The sequence below is a fragment of the Equus asinus genome, chromosome 20, assembly GCF_041296235.1.
Source record: "Equus asinus isolate D_3611 breed Donkey chromosome 20, EquAss-T2T_v2, whole genome shotgun sequence".
NCBI classification, from domain to species: Eukaryota; Metazoa; Chordata; class Mammalia; order Perissodactyla; family Equidae; genus Equus; species Equus asinus.
The window spans coordinates 43984835-44002157 of NC_091809.1; the positions used below are offsets into that span (position 1 = coordinate 43984835).

At 48.4% G+C, this 17323-nt stretch overlaps 1 protein-coding gene across 8 annotated transcripts in view; it reads right to left on the bottom strand.

Annotated features, from left to right (window-relative positions):
- GRIK4 (glutamate ionotropic receptor kainate type subunit 4) overlaps positions 1 to 17323 on the bottom strand; it is a 411821-nt gene that overhangs the window by 114365 nt on the left and 280133 nt on the right. For 7 of the 8 annotated variants that reach the window (XM_044752710.2, XM_044752707.2, XM_070490071.1 and 4 more), the window contains one exon: positions 560 to 721. The exons of the other annotated variant lie outside the window; for it this stretch is intronic. In XM_044752710.2, the coding sequence (XP_044608645.2) occupies positions 560 to 721 (162 nt within the window). The remainder of the gene's footprint in view (positions 1 to 559; positions 722 to 17323) is intronic. 8 annotated transcript variants of the gene reach the window in all.

A 17323-nucleotide genomic window follows, 5' to 3' on the forward strand; every position in this document is an offset into this window, starting at 1 on the left:
GAGCACAGAGGAAGCCTGTCTGCATGAGCTCCTAGTCAGGGCACGGTCCAGGCGATGGGAAGAGCACCGGACCAGGAGTCAGGAGCTCAGAATCTAGCTCCACTCTGCAAAAGGCTTGGTGTGTGCCCTTAAACAAGACCCCCACACACCACCCCCATTTCCAGCTTTGGCTTCAGTTTCTCTATCTGAAAAGTGAAGGAGCAGATCAGCCAAGAGGCCCCTCCAATGGTAGGATTCTTGGATCCTACACCCAGGCAGTTCTCAGCCATGGTGCTATTGGGAGTCTGGCCACAGGAGGCTTGCAGACGTCACTAAATGACAACTTGGTGCCTTCACCCAACCCTCTCTCTGCTGCCTCCCCCACAAGCCTGCTGTGTGCAGCTTGCTACCTCCCACACCTTTTCCCTTGTAACCTTCCCAGCACTCAACACACCTCCTTTTGAGCTGGGCCAGGAGAAGGCTGGGCTCCAGAAGGGTCGGTGCCCGAGAGGCTGGCTCACAGATGGGGGTGTGTGTGGAGGTGAAGGGGCACCAGGGAGGGGCTCTGGTGGGTACTTACTGCAGGCCCCGTGAAGGGCACGTGGTCACAGTTCTCCTGCCAGGACTGGTTGAGGCTCTGGGCAAACTCTTGGAAGAAAGCATGTGACTGGTTGAAAATGGAAAATCCCAGGATGTTGACACGATCATCCACAAGGCTGTCCATTCTCTGGAGCGAGAACTCCTGGAAAGACCCAGCAGTCAGAAATAGAACAGAGTTAGGAAAGGAAGAAGTGTGGGGATAGAGTTTGCTGGAGCACGTCTGGGTATCTCCTTCTAGTAAATGAACACTTACTGCCAGGCACTCTGCCATGTACTAAGGCTCCAGAGAGAAGTAAGAGATGTTCTTCTGAGAGCTCACAGTGTTGGTGGAGGAGAGAAAAAAGATCAGCAGAACGATCTCTAAGGAAGGCATGCTTAAGATGCACTGGATGGAGAGAGACAGAAACACTAATGTGTGTGGCGGAGGCAGGACTGTGTCCACAGAAGGTGTCACCCTCGAGCTGAGTCTTGAAGGATGCATAGGCGTTTTCTGGGTGGAAAATGTGGATGGACAAAGGCTATTCTAGACAGAAGTCACAGTGGATACAAAGGCATGGTGGAGAGAGAGCGTGTGGCCCTTTTAGTCAGCTGCCTGTGGTGTGCTTTGACGGAAGCATCACTTCTCCAAGTGTGATCCACAGAACACCTGCCACCAGACTCACCCAGGTATCTTTTAAAAAAATAACAATCTCTGAACCCCACCTAACACCGACTGAATCTGAATCTCTGGAGCTGAGGCCCAGGAGTCTGCATTTTCAGCAGATCCCAAGGTCTTATGCACACCAAAGTCTGGGAGTCCCTGGGTTAGCACATAGCATGCACGGAGTGGGGAATGGTGGGAAATGAAGCTGGAGAGGTTGCCAAGGGCCTGGATGCCAGGCCAGGGAGCTTGTGCTTTATCCTGAGTGATGGGAGCTGATGGGACTGTCAGCAGAGGAGTGACAAAATCAAGGTGGCTTTCTAAGAATCTCAACCTGAAGGTCTGCAGGTAGGGTTGTGACTTCATTATTATTTTTTTATTCATTTGATAAATATTTAAGTGCCTATTATATGCTAGACACAGGCACAGAAGATGTTCTAGGCACAGAAGGTATGAACAAGAGAGACAAATTTCCTGCTCTCGAGGAGCTGGTAGGTTAGTGGAAGAGACAGATTGTAAGTAACAAATAAATATAGAGAATTTCAGATATCTATAGGGGGTTAGAGTGGGGAGCTACTACGTTGGGTGAGGCAGTCAGAGAAACCCCATCTGGGGCAGGGACATTTAGAAGCTCAAGGGAATTCTCCCAGGACCCATGGCCCTGATCCAAGCCCCTGGCCGGGGACAGGTGTTATCTCAACAAGCTCAAACCTGCAGATATGAGCCCCACTGAGGCCAGTTAGTGTCATAAGGAGAAGAATCGCCCTCCTCAGGCAGGGCTGAGCTCAGAGCCCTAGACCTCCAAGCCTACCTCACCTTGGCCTTACACAGGAAAACCAGGCAAGAGGTGTGAGCTATTTGGCTCTCCAATGCCTGCTCCTGGAATAATGCTTTTCAATGTGGGTCAGGTCACCTTTGTGCACTGAAGTCTCATTCATCACACGTTCATTCCAAGTGCCTCACGCACAGCTCCACACCACGTGGACACAGGGTAGTTACAGACCCAGGACTAAGCCATCAGCCACTCAGCCTGACATGACAGATGGCAGGTGCCTTGGGCTTACTTTCTGGCCAGGAAGAAACGTTGCTTTTCTTCAGGCGGTCTCCTTTTCTTAAGACTTAGCTCCTCCAGGCTCTGGTGCGTCCCCTGCATCCTCACTCACATCTACAGCCACCGCCAAGGCTTCAGGCTGCAGGCCGAGCTCCGCTGCTCAGAGTCCAGCCTCATGAGCTGCAGCTTGCAGACTGAAGTCACAAAGATCTCTTTGGAGCCACCAACTCTTGACAGCATGGAGTCGGAGGAGAATTAAGAGTATTTTGGATCCTGCCACATTCCTATTAGGGGAGCCTGGATGTGCCAGAGAACATATTGATGCATAAGCCGATATTATCTCCCATCTCTCTAACAGGCAGCTGCCCATGCACTGTGGGCTATCAGCAGGCACGAGGGGGCAGATGGCTAATGAGAAGAGATGCATCTGGCAAGGGGGAGGCGGCGGGGTTGCAGAGCCAGGCTGCCGTAAGGCAAGTGAGAGGCCTCACCAGCCATGGTTGGTGTGGGGGGAACCAGAAGATGTCCCCTCTCCCTTGGCTTCCTTGTCAATGTGGGCAGCTCATCAACCCTCCTCTATCCTCTCCCCACATGCACAGCCTGAGGGGAGGAGGCCCATTTCAAAGAAGCTCTGACGTCCTTGATGTCCACAGATTCGCAGTGACAGTAGCAGGGATACAGCGGACAAGGGCTTTGTGGTCAAATCCAGGTTCTACACCACAATGGATCTATGGTCTTAAGAGAGGTCTTTAACCTCTCCAGGCTTCAGATCCTCATTTTGTAAAATGGGCACGATAATGACAGCAACCTCATAGGTTGTTTCAAGGAACATGTACAATGCATGCAAAAGGCTTAGCATCCTATCTGGCACATGAGAAGAGCTCAACATACGATAGTTACTGACATACTGCCACGAGATCTCAGGCGGCTCTGGCCCTCTGTTTCTTTAGTTCCACTTGTCTTGGAAACCTGACTTAGGAAGGTGTTCCCTTCAAATGTGTTTTCTTGGCAGAGTAAGAATGAATGAACTAATTACAGATACTTAAAGACAGCCCATCCAGAAGTCAGCCAATCTGTCCTCTTGTCTTTTAATTCCTACCTTCTTATTCCCCAAATAGGATATCAAAGGTCCCCTTAAGATAAAAAGATCCAGGAGCTTCCTTGATAATTCATTCTATTTATAATGACTCATGGGAGAGTTTGTAAAAGGACAAGAAAGAGGGTAGTGTGGTCTCGCATAATTTCCCAGGACACTCTAGGATTCTACTCCCTAAGCATCTCACAGCTAGAAAATGCTTCTTTATGTCTAAACTTAGACTCTCCTGCTGCTATTGAAGGCTGGTTTCTAAACGAATATGGGAAACAGTGGACCACCACCGGTTTCTACACAACGAAAATCTTCTAAGCCAATATTTCCCAAAGTGTGTTCCTCAGGACACTCGCTTTCCCAGAGGATGTTAACAGAAATTGTGTGAGAACAAGGTTCCATGTTCAAATAAGGTTAGAAAACACTATGTGTTACATCTGCCTTTTCAAGATTCATAAAGCGCACTGGCATAGTAAAAGTTTAAGAAGTCCTGCAGTGAAGCAGCTTGTTCAATTTTGTTTAACCCAGAACCTTCCAAACATATTGACCATGCAACACTTTTTTCCCCCAAAACCTGCAAATGTCTTGCAGCAGTGTTCTACAGAACATACTGTGGGAAATGATACTCTAAACATATTCAAGGAAACATGTATTATAAACCCAAATCAAATGGTGGAGACATTTTGCTGAGACAGGTATTTCATAAAATGAAGAGACTTCAGGATTGGAGGGCATTGAAGGCCATCAGGTTCCCGCTGCCCACCACAAGCTCTAGCGAAGAACACACACCTGGCTCCCTCGGGGCTCCTGTGCTCCCCCAGCCACACTGCCTGGCAGCAACCTTAACTGAAGTAACTGAAAGGGCTGGGAGCCCTGGGGTGGAACAGGCTCTCATGGAGAGCTTGATTCTCTTCTTATAAATGTCCCAGGAAAGGAAATTCTGAGGGTCCCCACTCCCAGTGGGAGTGGATTCCATCGTTGTGGCACCAAGGGAATCTGGTGGAGGACGGAGCAAACAGGCATCTGGTAAGGCTGAGTGGCAGAGCAGAGACCAAGTCCAAAACTTCAGTTACTGCAAGCTTGCATGGCTTTGTGACAGCCCTCGTATTTCTGTTACTTTGTCATGCATGTGGCCTTTCTCTCCAAAGGCCTGTGTGTTCCCGGAGAGCAGAGATGTGTCTGCCTCACTTCTGAGCTCCATGCTGCACCTAGCATAGTGCCTGATACCTAGAAGCTGTTTGGTAATTGTTGGTTGAAGACTGTTGATGAAAGACATTTCAATTCCCTGGGGTCCTCACTGTGCCCAACTCTGATCACTAATCACACAGTCTTTCCCCTCCAGAAGGTGTAAGAACATGAGTAGAATTTGTATCAACTCCTGATTGTCCTCTGGAAGTTGCATTATTGTATTTTGAAAAACAAATTTCTCACAGCTTGTTTTCTTATCACTGGGCTTTCTCATTAAAAACTGGTAAAATGTGCATGCTGCACGTGTCTGTGAGTGTGTGTGTGCGTGTGTGTGTCTGAATTCTCGTGTATACAATGATTTGCAGGGAACCAAATAACTACAGTTGAAGGTCATATCACAGCCACAGACGAATACAGGGGAGCGTTATCCAGGGCTGAAGGCTGTTTTGAACAGGTGGAAGGAATGCCTCATGGGTGATGGCTTGAGAGCAGCATGGAAAGGCATCAACGGTGGTGAGGCCAGCCAAGCCTCCCTCACTTTCTCCAGCAGGTGTGACCTTTCCAGTGTCCTGGTTTACCCATAGGCATCCACTCCCCAGTCAGCTGCAGGGACCTCTCCATGCCTCTACAACCACCAAGCCAGGAGCAAGGGCAGGCTGTGAGTAGGGGGACAAGGTCAGTCGACTAGAGCTAAAAGCATAAGAGGTTTTAATGATTCAGATTCAGTTTCTGTGCTTGACTTTAAGGAGAAAATCAGGAAACCAAAGCACACGTCCAGACTGCATCCTTGGGTCAAGGCTATCTCCTAACCCTTCAGCGCGTGGGCCTGGGCCCGGGTGAAATGGGGAGGTAGGGGAGGTGGCATTCTGTGATGTTCTCTCTGCCCAGAGGCTGCTTCTCCCTTGCATTTCCAACCCAGTAAGCGCATTATTGTTCCTCCAGCCGCCTAAGCTAGAAACTTCAAAGGCAGCTCAAATCCCTCTTCTTTTAACTCCATATCCCGTCCATTGCCAGTTCTGTCAAATCTGTCTCCTAAATGTCTCTTGAATCTGTCCCTTCCTTTCCAGTCCCACCAGGTCGGGCCTTCATCCTTTCTCCTTTGCAACAACCTGTCAACTGAGACCACACCTCCGATCTCAGGAGACATGACCACCACATTGCCCAGCTGCCAGGTGCCATTTACATGGACGACATGTGAAAGGTGGCCCCTGGAGCTACGCAATGTGGCAATCTCATCAGAAGCAGGACATAGTAGCAAGAGCACAGGTTTTAAAATAAGACAGTCCTGGCTTCAAATCCCGATTTGGTCACATACTGGTTGGGCCATCTTGGGCAGATCAGTAACCTCTCTGAATTTCAGCCTGCTCACCTGCAAAATGCAGATCAGAACATCTACCATGCAGGGGTCATCTATGAAAAGTGGCTAGCGCATAGTAGGCTCTCACAACATGTGAGTTCTCTTCTCTTCAAGTGCATTCTACCCTCCATGCTGTCCCCTTCTCCCTCCTTCTCCTGGTCCTCATGCTTCAGCTGGGTCCTAACAAAGGGAAATATCTGGCCTGGGGGCTTCTCCTCCCTCCTTCTCTCCCTCCTCACCCTATAACAAGCTATTCTTAGTTATTTGTCAAATGAGAAAACTTCCGCTAAATAAGTCACCATAAGGTGTTAATTGTTTGGTGTGGCTATTTGTGTCAAGACAGAAGGCTTGAGTCGAAGGTCCAGATCTTCCAACCATAAATAATTATAACAAAGCAATAATTATAATAATGATAACGGCTACAATTTATTGACCACCAACTGTGTGCCTGGCAGAACTAAGCACTCCGCATGCTTGATCTCAGTCCATCCTGACAGCAGCCCTATGGCAAGGAGTTATTGTGGCCATTTCACAGCTGAAGGAACTGAGACCCAGAGACGTGAAGTGGCTTTCCCAAGGCCACACGGCTGTAAACAAAGGGGTCTGGATTCAAACCCAGACCCTAAAATTAGGATATTAGTAGCTGCCTTCAAAGCCAGCGCTCTGTGTTCTTGTACCACTTACCCACGACTACGTGTGTGGCCTCAGTGTTTGGGGCAGCAAGGGCCAGGGGCCCTATGAGTTCACTGTGATTGGGCTGTAAAAAAGCTGGCAAAACTGAGTTAAAATTGATTTCAGAATACGCAACTCAACTTGAAGATGAGTGAGACAATTTGCAGCGACAAAATGAACCCTGGTGGTCTGAGTAAAGGGATTATGGAACATCCACTAAATCTCTGCATGAGAAGGATTTTAATTACAAAGGAGTCTGGGGCTTGGCGCAGGCTCCAGAGTGAGCAAGTAAACAGCAATCTTGAGAACACGGGGGAGTGGAGGTTTGCCCCACACCATGTCTGTTCAGCACGCAGAACCCAGAGAAGGAATACGAGCAAACGCCAGGTGCAGCAGGTGGGGAGGAATTAGAAATAAATGCCATATAATGGAAGACATGTGTGGCTAAGCTGTGTCGAGAAGCAGGCAGGCAAAGGCAGCTTCGTGAAGTTGGCCAGCTTCTGCTGAGAGTTGCTCGGGAGCCTCAGCCACCCCTAATCAAACCTCCATACCGTCACCATCATTGGAGCCACCATGCTCCCTGCTGGCCTGCAGGCCGTCTCCCTCATTGCTGCATCCCTGGCACCGACAGAAAACAGCGAAACCAAAAGCGGGTTCTTTGGTTTAATTAAACGACGAGGAGAGTAATTGTGCTGGAGAGAGCGGGTATGGATTTAGAGTTATAACATTTAAAATCGTATATTGTCTATTGGTATTTTGTCCTAGATTTTCCTCACTGAAATCCCATATTCCAAAACCCAATCTTTGTTCCTTAAATTTTTTAATCTTTTTATTTTTATCTCTTGTAATTAGACAAGTTTCCTCTTTACAAAATGGGAGAATAACACTTCACAGTGTCGCTGTGAGACTTAAAAGAGATCTAAGAAAGTGTTACATAGACTGGAGGTATGATACGAACTCCTGGAGTTATTCGTTTTATTAGTAGTAACAATAAAATAGCTTGAGGAATGCATTTTGCGCACACTTTCTGGCATCGTTAACAGGCAATGAGGAGACAGTGCAGGGAGGGAGCCTTTCCAAACCCTTTGGGATTGTGCCACAAAGGTGGGTCCCTCTGCTCCTGCATAAAGCCCTCAGCCCCGTTGGCCTAAGAACCTTAACAGCTCCCTTCCTGCCAGGGCCACGGGCAACCTATACAAGGCGCCATCCCGATGCCTCTGTGACGTCGGGAATCTCTCCAAATTCCACCACCTGGCCCCAGTCGGGTTCTGACTGTCTCTCTTTGCAGACCCTTCACTCCAGAACTGGTTCTTATTCTTAACAGCGGCATTTCAAACAGTCCCCTCCTTGTCGGCTGCTTTCACCCAAGACTCAGTCTTTGATGCCCCTGCTCCATGCTCAGCCCGGCCCCTAACTGCCTGGGAGGGGAGGCTAGCAGCCTCATATCACCCAGACCACACTTCATTCATTAAACATCAATTGATTATTGAGTAAAATAACTTTAACTATTTGCATCAACATGGCTCTACGTAGCTCACAAGGCACTTTCATAATCGCTCTTGGTCCTCACAAGCACACTTGGAGTGGACAGGACAGGTTTTGTTCATAGTCCCATTTGGTGGAAGAAGAAACTGGAGTCCCTGGAAGTTAAGTGTCTTGCTGAAAACACAGATGTGGGATTAAGATCTGGGTACCTGGCATCAAGATCAGCGCTTACTACTCCATCCCTCCCTACTGTGGGCTCAGCACTGGGCTAGGTCACCAGGAGCAGTATAAACTCAAATGCATGCACCCTTCACTTGAGGTTGTTAATGATGGACAGCCTTTAACGTTCTCACCCCAGGAGTGCTGATAACACCAAAAGATTTCAATTTCTGAAGCCATTATTATGATGCTGGAATGATGGAAGGTATTCTTGAGACCATATCACTCCTACATGTGAACTCCTTATCTTTCCACCCTAATCTGATCCCTTCCCTTGGTTGCCCATCTGTGAAGGTGAGCCTTATCCACCTGTCGTTCAGGCTAGAATTTGGAACTAATCCTCTACTTCTTACATTCATTCATTCATTCAAGCTCCCCATCTCATTCATTCATGCCAACGTGCATGCACTCATTCCTTGTCGTTGGAGAGCATTTTACTTTCTTAACATCTCTTGAATCTGTCCCCTGCTCTCCATTCCCATTGCCTCTACTTCCATTCTGATCTTCATCAGCTTATTCCTGGACTATGAACTAACTGGCTTCCCTTTCTTCAGTCTTGTAATTCTCCAGGTTCCTTTTCTGTGCTATTGCTGGAGGGATCTTTCTAAACTACACATTTGATCATGAATCCCTCACCACCTCCCAGTGCTCCTTATTGCATACAGGACAAAAGCAGACTCCTTAGCTAGCCATACATGTCTTTTTATGCTGTGATCCCTGTCTACCCCTTTGCTCATTCTTCACCTTGACCTCCTCCACCATCCAAGTCAGGCAGAGCTGGCCACTGCCTCACAGGTATACCTATTATCACTTAGAACTTTTTATCACACGGGTCTGTTCAAAGCTACCTGCCAAGGATCGGGTGCTATTGGAGACAAATGCACTTACATTACCAGCATCTATCTGGTGCACAGCTTATGGAAAGAGGTCAAGACTGTTGACTGAATGAATTTAGGAAGGGAGCACCTGTCAGGCTGTCCCTCATCTTACCCTATGGATAGCCTGGACCTCTCAACTTCCCATGACTTTTCTTATGGCTAGATCCATTCATTTTTCCTTTGGACCCAAGGCATGGTAGAGGCCAGGCCCTAGACCTTTTCTCAGGAAAGCCCAGGAGCCACCAGGAATCCAGAATCTCTTGGGTACCCTTACATCCTCTCCCTCCCTCCAGGTACCTGTCTATTTATCTGCATCAAAGCTGGTGCTCTCTGCAAGCTGGGCGATTGCTTTTTGTGGAATAGGTCTTTGAAGAAAGCAGCAGCTGAGAGGCTAATTCATACCTGTCAGTGAATTCCATTTAGTGGGAGATCTGGTATGAAACCTCCCAGGTCCCAGCTCTCCTGGATTCTTCTCCTTGCGTGTTTCCTATTTGTTTATCCCTAGGACTAGAACATGCCTGTCCATTCCTCCCAGAAATTCTGTCCCTTCTCTGCTCTTCTTTCCCAATGTGATTCTACCAGCAGAACTTCAAAAGCAGACCATACTGTCTTGTTCCTGGCTCTGTTCCCTGTACCTTAACCCCACATCTGTGCTTAGCAAGTGCTCAACATACATTCATTAAATGAATTAAAGTTCACCTGCAAACGCCGCTGAGAGTGGAACCACCTTTACAAAGCCTTCTGTCATTTGGTCCCAGGAAAAGGAAGGCCGATGCTATGGGGAAGAAGTCTCCACCTCCACCCCAGCAGCTGTGACTGCCTTCATTTTGTATTTAGAAGACTGTTCTGTACCTCTGGGACTAAATAAGTAGTTATTAACTGTGAAGCTGAAACCTCAGTGGGTCAAACTGACATGAGAAATGGTGGGCACTTTGTGCTCTCCCCTTAGGCTGGGGAGAGCTACTGCTTTTCTGCAGCCCTGATTCCTTTATGAGGCATCGATTCCTCACCTCTGAGGTCCGCTGCACTCAGGATCCAATGATCAGGCCTCCTGCCTATACATCAGGTAAGAATCTCTCCCTTCCCAGGTCCCAGTTCATTAGCCTTAGGCACATAGAAACCCAAGCCCCCCATCCGCACCCCCCTGCACCAGTCTCACTCTGGGTGCAAGAAGTTGTTGAGGAAGATGAGTGACGCTGTCAATCAGAAGCCTCAGCCTCCTACTGCCTCTGCCTGCCTCCATCTCTGCAGCAGGACCAAATGATGGGCTCCCACAGGGACTGGGCATCTCACTGTCTCCCACAGGCTCAAGATCACTCAGGAGTATGCAACTGAGGCAGGATCAGGACCCAGGCCAGTGGGCTCTCAGGTGGCTTCTCAGAGTGCAAGGGAAACAGATAATGGGAGATTTTTCAGATCTTGGCCACTTTGCTTCATTCATTCCACCAAAAAAGGAAGCATCTCTTCTAGAACACACATTGTGATCAGCACTAGAAATACAACAATGAGCAAACCCCACCCTTGTCCTCAAGGAGGCAAGTCCTGAAGAGTGGTGAGGCCAAGTGCTGGGGCACCGATGAAGGTAGTCCCTTCTCTCAGCATTTCTGTTGACTTTCCTAAGCTGAGAGCTGCTTGCAGGCTGAGGCCTGAAAGATGACAGAGTTGGCCAGATGAAGGGGGGGGAGGAGGAGCTTCCCAGACAGAAGTGACAGCATGCATAGAGCCCCAGAGGAGCAAGGGTGTGTGATAAATTCAGGGAACCCAAGTCACTTAGAGTGGCTGGGGTGAGCCGTGGGTGGTGGGGCAGGGGGCAGGGCAAAGCCCAAAGGTAAGGTCTTAAGAGGCTGCATAAGTCACGGTAAGGACTTTGGACTTTATCCTGAGGGTAATGGGAGCTATTGAGGGGTTTTAAGTAAGAAAGTGATATGATCAGGAATGGTTTTAGGGTGATCTCAACTCTCAGCCAAGATAACAATCCAGCTTTGAAACTCACAGGAGAGGCTTCCACCATGTAGGTTATGGCTGGAGGCTTCAGCTGGACGGATACTACTTACCGCTGGGCTGTGAATGTGAGCTGTCAGCACCACAAACATGGGGCTGTGGGAAGCCTCAGATGGTGATTAATTGAGCTGTTGATGCCTTTGACACTGAGTGGAGCCCAGTGCTGGGGACAGAGAAGCTGGATTGCTTAATAATAACAGCACTTGCCACTTCTAATGGTGCTTGTAATACAATAGCACTTATAAGGTAATAATAATAATAAATAATAATAATATGATTTGCTATAATGTCTTTTATTCTCAGCCTCCCTATACTTTCCGAACATTCATTAAGTCCCAAACATGCTTCTCAGCAGGGCCCAGATTCCTCAGGGCTGGGAGCCTCTGTGGTAGCTGCAGCAGTCGCCAGTGGCCTCAGTCTCCCCCTTCGCTCTGGCTCTCAGTCTTCCCTCAGGGGCTTGTTTACAGACCACTGTCAGGAGCCGAGGGGTGCACCCTGCCCAGAGCCCACAGTGGGCCAGCAGAGAGGACCTGGGTCTGTCACCTACATTAGCAGGGGATGTGTGACTTCCTGCTCTTAGAGTCTCAGTGCCTTCCGCCTGCTTCCCTGGCTAGATGGCTCCTTGCTTATCCTTTCACCAGGCGGTAGGGGGCGGGGGAGGAAGTAAAAGAAAGAAACTAGTTTACATGGTAGGCGCATGCAATAGGCAGGATTCTAAGATTATCCCCAGGACTGTGACTACGAGGAATTTTACTTGCATGATTAGGCTACACTACACGGCACGGCTGACTTTAAAAGAGGGCGATTATCCAGGTGGCCCTGACCTAAGCACACGAGCCCTTTAAAAACAGTTTTCTTTGGCTGGTTGCAGAGGAGGGAGCCAAAGAGATTCAAAATGGGAGAAGAACCGGACTAGAGGGAGTCTCTCCATTGATGAGATGGAGAGACCATGGGCAAGGACCCCAGTGGCCTCCAGATGCTGAGAGCTGTCTCTAGACAAGAGCTAGCAGGAAAACAGAGATTTCAGTCCTACAATCAAAAGGCCGTAAATTCTGCCAACGACAGGAATGAGGCCTGAAGCGGCCCCTGAGCTCCATCCAGAGGTGTGCACGGCCGGTCGACACCTTGATTTTAGCCTGAACAGAGAGCCCAGTCATGCTGTGCTGGACGTCTGACCTACAGAACTCTGAGCTAATACCTGGTGGTGGTTTAAGTTGCTAACTTTGTGATAATTTGTTACACAGTAATAGAAAAGTAATACAGCACAGAAGAGCAAGAGAGATGGGTTTGATAAGAAGATGTGGGCTGGGTGGTCACGGCTAATTCTCAGCTCTACCACTTGCTGATTGCATAACCTTAGACAAGGCTCTCAAACTTCTCTGGGCCTCACTTTCCTGCTTTGTAGAACTTGAACACGTACCTTGCGGTGAGATTTTGAAGATGAAAGGTTTTGAACATAAAGTATGGTGTCTGGTACACTGCTGGCATCCAGAACCAGACAGTGACTATTATGACAATACCAGCTTGTGGAAATGGGTAGATTTTTATTATCAGACTCTCGATTGTGGCTTGTTGGGAATTGCTGGATCACTGGGCAGAAGGGGAGGCTGAGGCATCCCTCTTTGAATTAATGGGACTTCTGAATCCTTAACAAATTTGTGACAGAGGTCAAGGCAGGTCTCCTTTCTCCCAAAGCTCTATTAGACAGAGGCCTGGGCAGCCAGAGGAGCACGTTTCCATTATGTTTCCTGAGACATTGAAGAGGAGTAGTCCCCAGAGTCTAATTCTCATTTCAATTTGATTTATTTCATATGCACACTCTGGTGCACCCAGTCAGCAACGCACACAGGTGTAGGTGTGAGAGTTTGTGTGTATGAGTGCGTGTGTGTGTGAGGGCAGATACAAGCAACGAGTTTCAACTTCTATTAAATGGATGGCACGCAAATATCTCAAACTCGGTTCTGGGAGCCCCTTGGGACCTACGTTCGCTGTCATGTCGTTTGTCAAACGTCAGCAAAGGGGTTGTCTGATAATTGGTTCCTACGATGCGAAGCAGAGTTTCTTCACCTCCGCCAGGGTCTCAACACCCCCTATGGAACGCTTCTTCAGTTTCTACTGATTTTCCTAGTAATCCCCATTCTGCTTTCACGCCCGCTGCCACCTACGGTAAGGAATCAAGTATATCTGGAAACTCCTGCCTCACCTCTAATAATCAGAGCTCACTTGGAGGCCCAGGGGCTTGCCTCCTCCTCCCCAACCCAAGCTCTGGGACGGATAGAGGCCTAATTTCCATTTTCAGTGATCCTGCATCCCTGGCAATGGTGCCTGGTTCTTCTTCCAGGATAATTGACAACAATGCCTCATTTCCCCACCCCCTCAGATATACTAATTAATCAGTCCCAGCTGAGACTAACTCTTGCTGTGGATAGAGAGCAGGTGAAGGGGCACAGATGGATATCTCAAATATGGTAGTTCTTGGAGAAGCCTCCCCTGCAGCCTGCTCACCTGGGCTGGCCAAGGGGAGGGTCCCATCTCCGAGGCCTTTTCCTCTTCCCTTGCCCAGCATGACTTGGTGAGCAGCCCCACATCTGCCAGCCAATGTAGGTAGTGGTTTGATTGGTCCAGAGCTCTGTACCAGGTACGATCAGAGTAAGGAGAGGGGAAGTTTCAGAAGCTCTGAGGAAGGAGTGCCCACCTGTAGATGTGGCAATAAAACAGGTGGACAGAGTATTAGAAATGAGCCCTGCCAGCCCAGGGTTGCCTGGAGCTCCAGATGAAGTTAATCTATACCGCCTGGCATCTTAGAGTTGGGTCTGTACCTGTGCCTACTGTCATCTGCCCCAGCAGCAGTCTTTCTCCAGGAAGGAGTTGCTCCTTTCTCAGCTCTCAGGGTTGGAAGGCCCTACCGACGAGGAAGAGCAGAGAAGGGGCCAGTCTGCCAGTCCGGGCTGAGCCTGCTTCATGATAAGGGATGAGGCAGACTCCTGAGTTGGCAGAATAGAGTTTGCCCATCAGATACTGATTAGTAGCTGGCATCATGGGCACATCAGGGCCACCTCACCCATACGGCTGGCCAAATCACCCTGCTTTTGCCCAGGGCGGCCCTGGCTTAGATTCTCTCTTTAGGCCAGAGGTGCCCATCACCTTGAAGTGGGACAATTGTTGACAGCTATCCAAGTGAGCGTGGAGCATCTCAGGCATTTGTGACAAGCTACCATCACAATCAAGGTATTAACCAAGGTCCATTTGAGACTCACGCCTGCCCTCTTCACCTGCCTTACACAGGACAGGGAAGCTGGCAGTTGGCTGCCTGTATGGAGTAATGGGAAGGCTATGAAAGGTTCTCCCCACCCCAAAATACCTTCCTCATCAGCTCCACAATTTCCCATACTATCCAAGTCCTTGGTTAAGGCCTTGGTTAAAAAGCAAATGTTGTCTAAGGCATTAAACTGTGTGTTCCTTCACTTAGAACATCCTACCACCTCCCTTCTTCACCTGGCTAACTCCTGTTGATTCTTGAAGGCCTGTTGGGTGTTGGCCTCCACCAGGAAGCTTTCTAGGAACCTGCCAGTCTAGGCCGGAGGCCCTTCTTTGATGGTCCCCTATTGCTCTGTGGATATCTTCATCACTTTATTTAACCCAGTGATTTACGACAATCTGTTTGGGTTTCTCTCACCCTCTGGTCTGACCTCTTCAAAGATCAGACTTTATTCATTTTGCATCCCTGACACACAGCACAGTAAGTACTCAGTTAATGTTGATCCAGGGAATGCGTCGAACATGGGTCAGAAGACCTCCAATCTCTGCTCCTGACTCACTGTGGGAGCTTAGGCAAGACACTTTCCCACTTCAGTTATTTTTCCACAACCATAAAATGATAAGATTTAGTTAGATGTTCTCAAAGATCCCCCCAAATTCAATGTTGTCATCAGCCCTTAACACCTTGGCACGAATTAGATTTTGAGACTGGGGAGACCCATCACCTATCAGGGCTGTTGAGGAGGTGATGGGCTGGGCACAAGACACAAGACAGGCACTTGTGGGCAAAGGGGAGTGAGGGACCCAGATAGCTCCCAAGACAGGGGTGCTGCCACACTTGGGGAACCTGGACAGTGGAGGACACTGGATGGACAAGTAAGCCAGACAAGCTCACTGAAAAACTATGAAGATGAAAGTCACCTACTTCACACAGAAAAGAAGCTGGCCAGGAGAATTCATCCAGTCATTTATTATAGACTCATCCAATCCATGAAGCCAACAGAATTTCAGAGTTGAAAGGACTCTGGAGATCCTCTAGTTTATGTCCAGAGGAAAAAGGACTTGTCCAAGGGCACATGGTCAGTTAATGGGACAGCCAAGATAGACCTTGGACCTGCTGGTGCCAACTCCAATGCTGAAAATGTCCAGCAACCTTGTGGGGCAGATGGGATGTCATCTGACCTGCACCTTCCTTTGCAGGTTCTGGTTGCCCTCTCTCCATCACACCCTTTGCTCCAGCCACAGAAAGCACTGAGCTCTTTCTCAGGCCCATGACTTACCTCTGCCAACACGTCACTCTCTCATTCTCATGTCTAACCATCCTGCAATAAACGATTCAGAGGAAGCCATATCTGTAAACCTTTCTCCAAGCTCCCAAAGAAGCACTAAACGCTCCCTCCTCTGGGCTTCCACACCTCACATTTATAGACTGAGTGCTCTTCAAGCCACATCGTCCTGCTGCTTGTACTCCCCAGCACACAGTAGGCACTTAATAAATGCTTGCTGAATAAGTGTAGTTGATTTTAGCATTTCCCATAGGTAAGTTGCTTAATCATGGTTGGCTAACCACTTTATAATCTTATAACTGGGGCCAAAGAGCTTCTAGCCATCAACCACAGTTTCCCCAAATGCAAATGCAAAGACTAATTCTTCAGTCAATGCCTCCTGAATTTCCTTCGAATTCTCCCTGCCATTCCTCCTTCTGAAGACATCCCTCTCTACCAATAGCCTAGTTCAGAGAACACGAACAGGAGGGTTAGCAGTCAGAGCGCACAATTTGGGAGGAACAGCTTCTCCTTAAGGTGATGTTGTACCCATGTACGCCTAGGAGACATTTGTCACTGCCAGATCTGCCACCGCTCAGGGTTGTATCTGGTGGGGGTGGTACCTTGGAAGCTCAGACAGACGCATGGGGAACTTTCACTTCATTACTCTTTTCCTAGTTGCACTAAAAACATATTTATTCACCAAAGTGTACTGGATTATGCAGAGTGGTTCTCCTAAAAGGCTCAATAAAGGTGAAATATGTGGATAGTCTTAATAATTTTACAATAAACTACACTTTAGAATCAATTGCTCTGGCACTAGAAAGTTGTCCATCTGATGGATTGTAGCTGTTGGCTAGTTCTGTGTGCGTGTGTGTAGGAGTGTGTGTCTGTGTGTGTGTAGGGAGATGTGCGCGTGTGTGTGTGTGTGTGTGTGTGTGTGGTGTCTTTCAGTAAAAGACTGTAAGATATGGAAGAGGCTCAAGCACCCTGGGAACTGTAGTTCCAATGAGGTCAGAGGCCAATTTTGAAATGTTTCTGCTAACAGCTTTGAGTTTTGGAAAGCTAGAGGGAATAAATCAGAAAACTGACGTAGAAGGATAGAAATACTCAACTGGGAAATGGGAAAGAAGGGAGGAAAGGAAAATAATGTTTACTAGCAGCCCACTGAGGATTAGAAATTTTCCATGTTCTTCGAAAAATAATGTTATAAGAATTATTAACCCCATTTTACAAAAGGGAAAACTGAGACCCCCTTAGGTTAAGTAATGTGCCGCATGTACATCTAATGTATGGGAGGGCCCAGATTCAAACTCAAGTCCTCTGTGATCTCAGGCCCTGCCTACCTCCATTAAACCATATTTCCATCCTCTGTGTCAACATAGTCCTGAGGCTCACCCAACCTCACGTGCCAAGCCAAAAAGACAGCAGAAAGGACTAGATAATTTCATAATGACCTTGAAAACCTGAAGGAGAGGTTTAGTTTCAAAGAACTTTGGGTTCTGGCTCCATGAGTCAGGTGCCAGGTGCGGGCCTAAAGAGGCCACTTGGCCAAGGCCGGCCTGGACATGGTGTGGCCACTGGAGAAAGCAGCCCCAGGTGACAGATAGGCCACTCAGCCCAATCAGACTGTCCTTGCACTC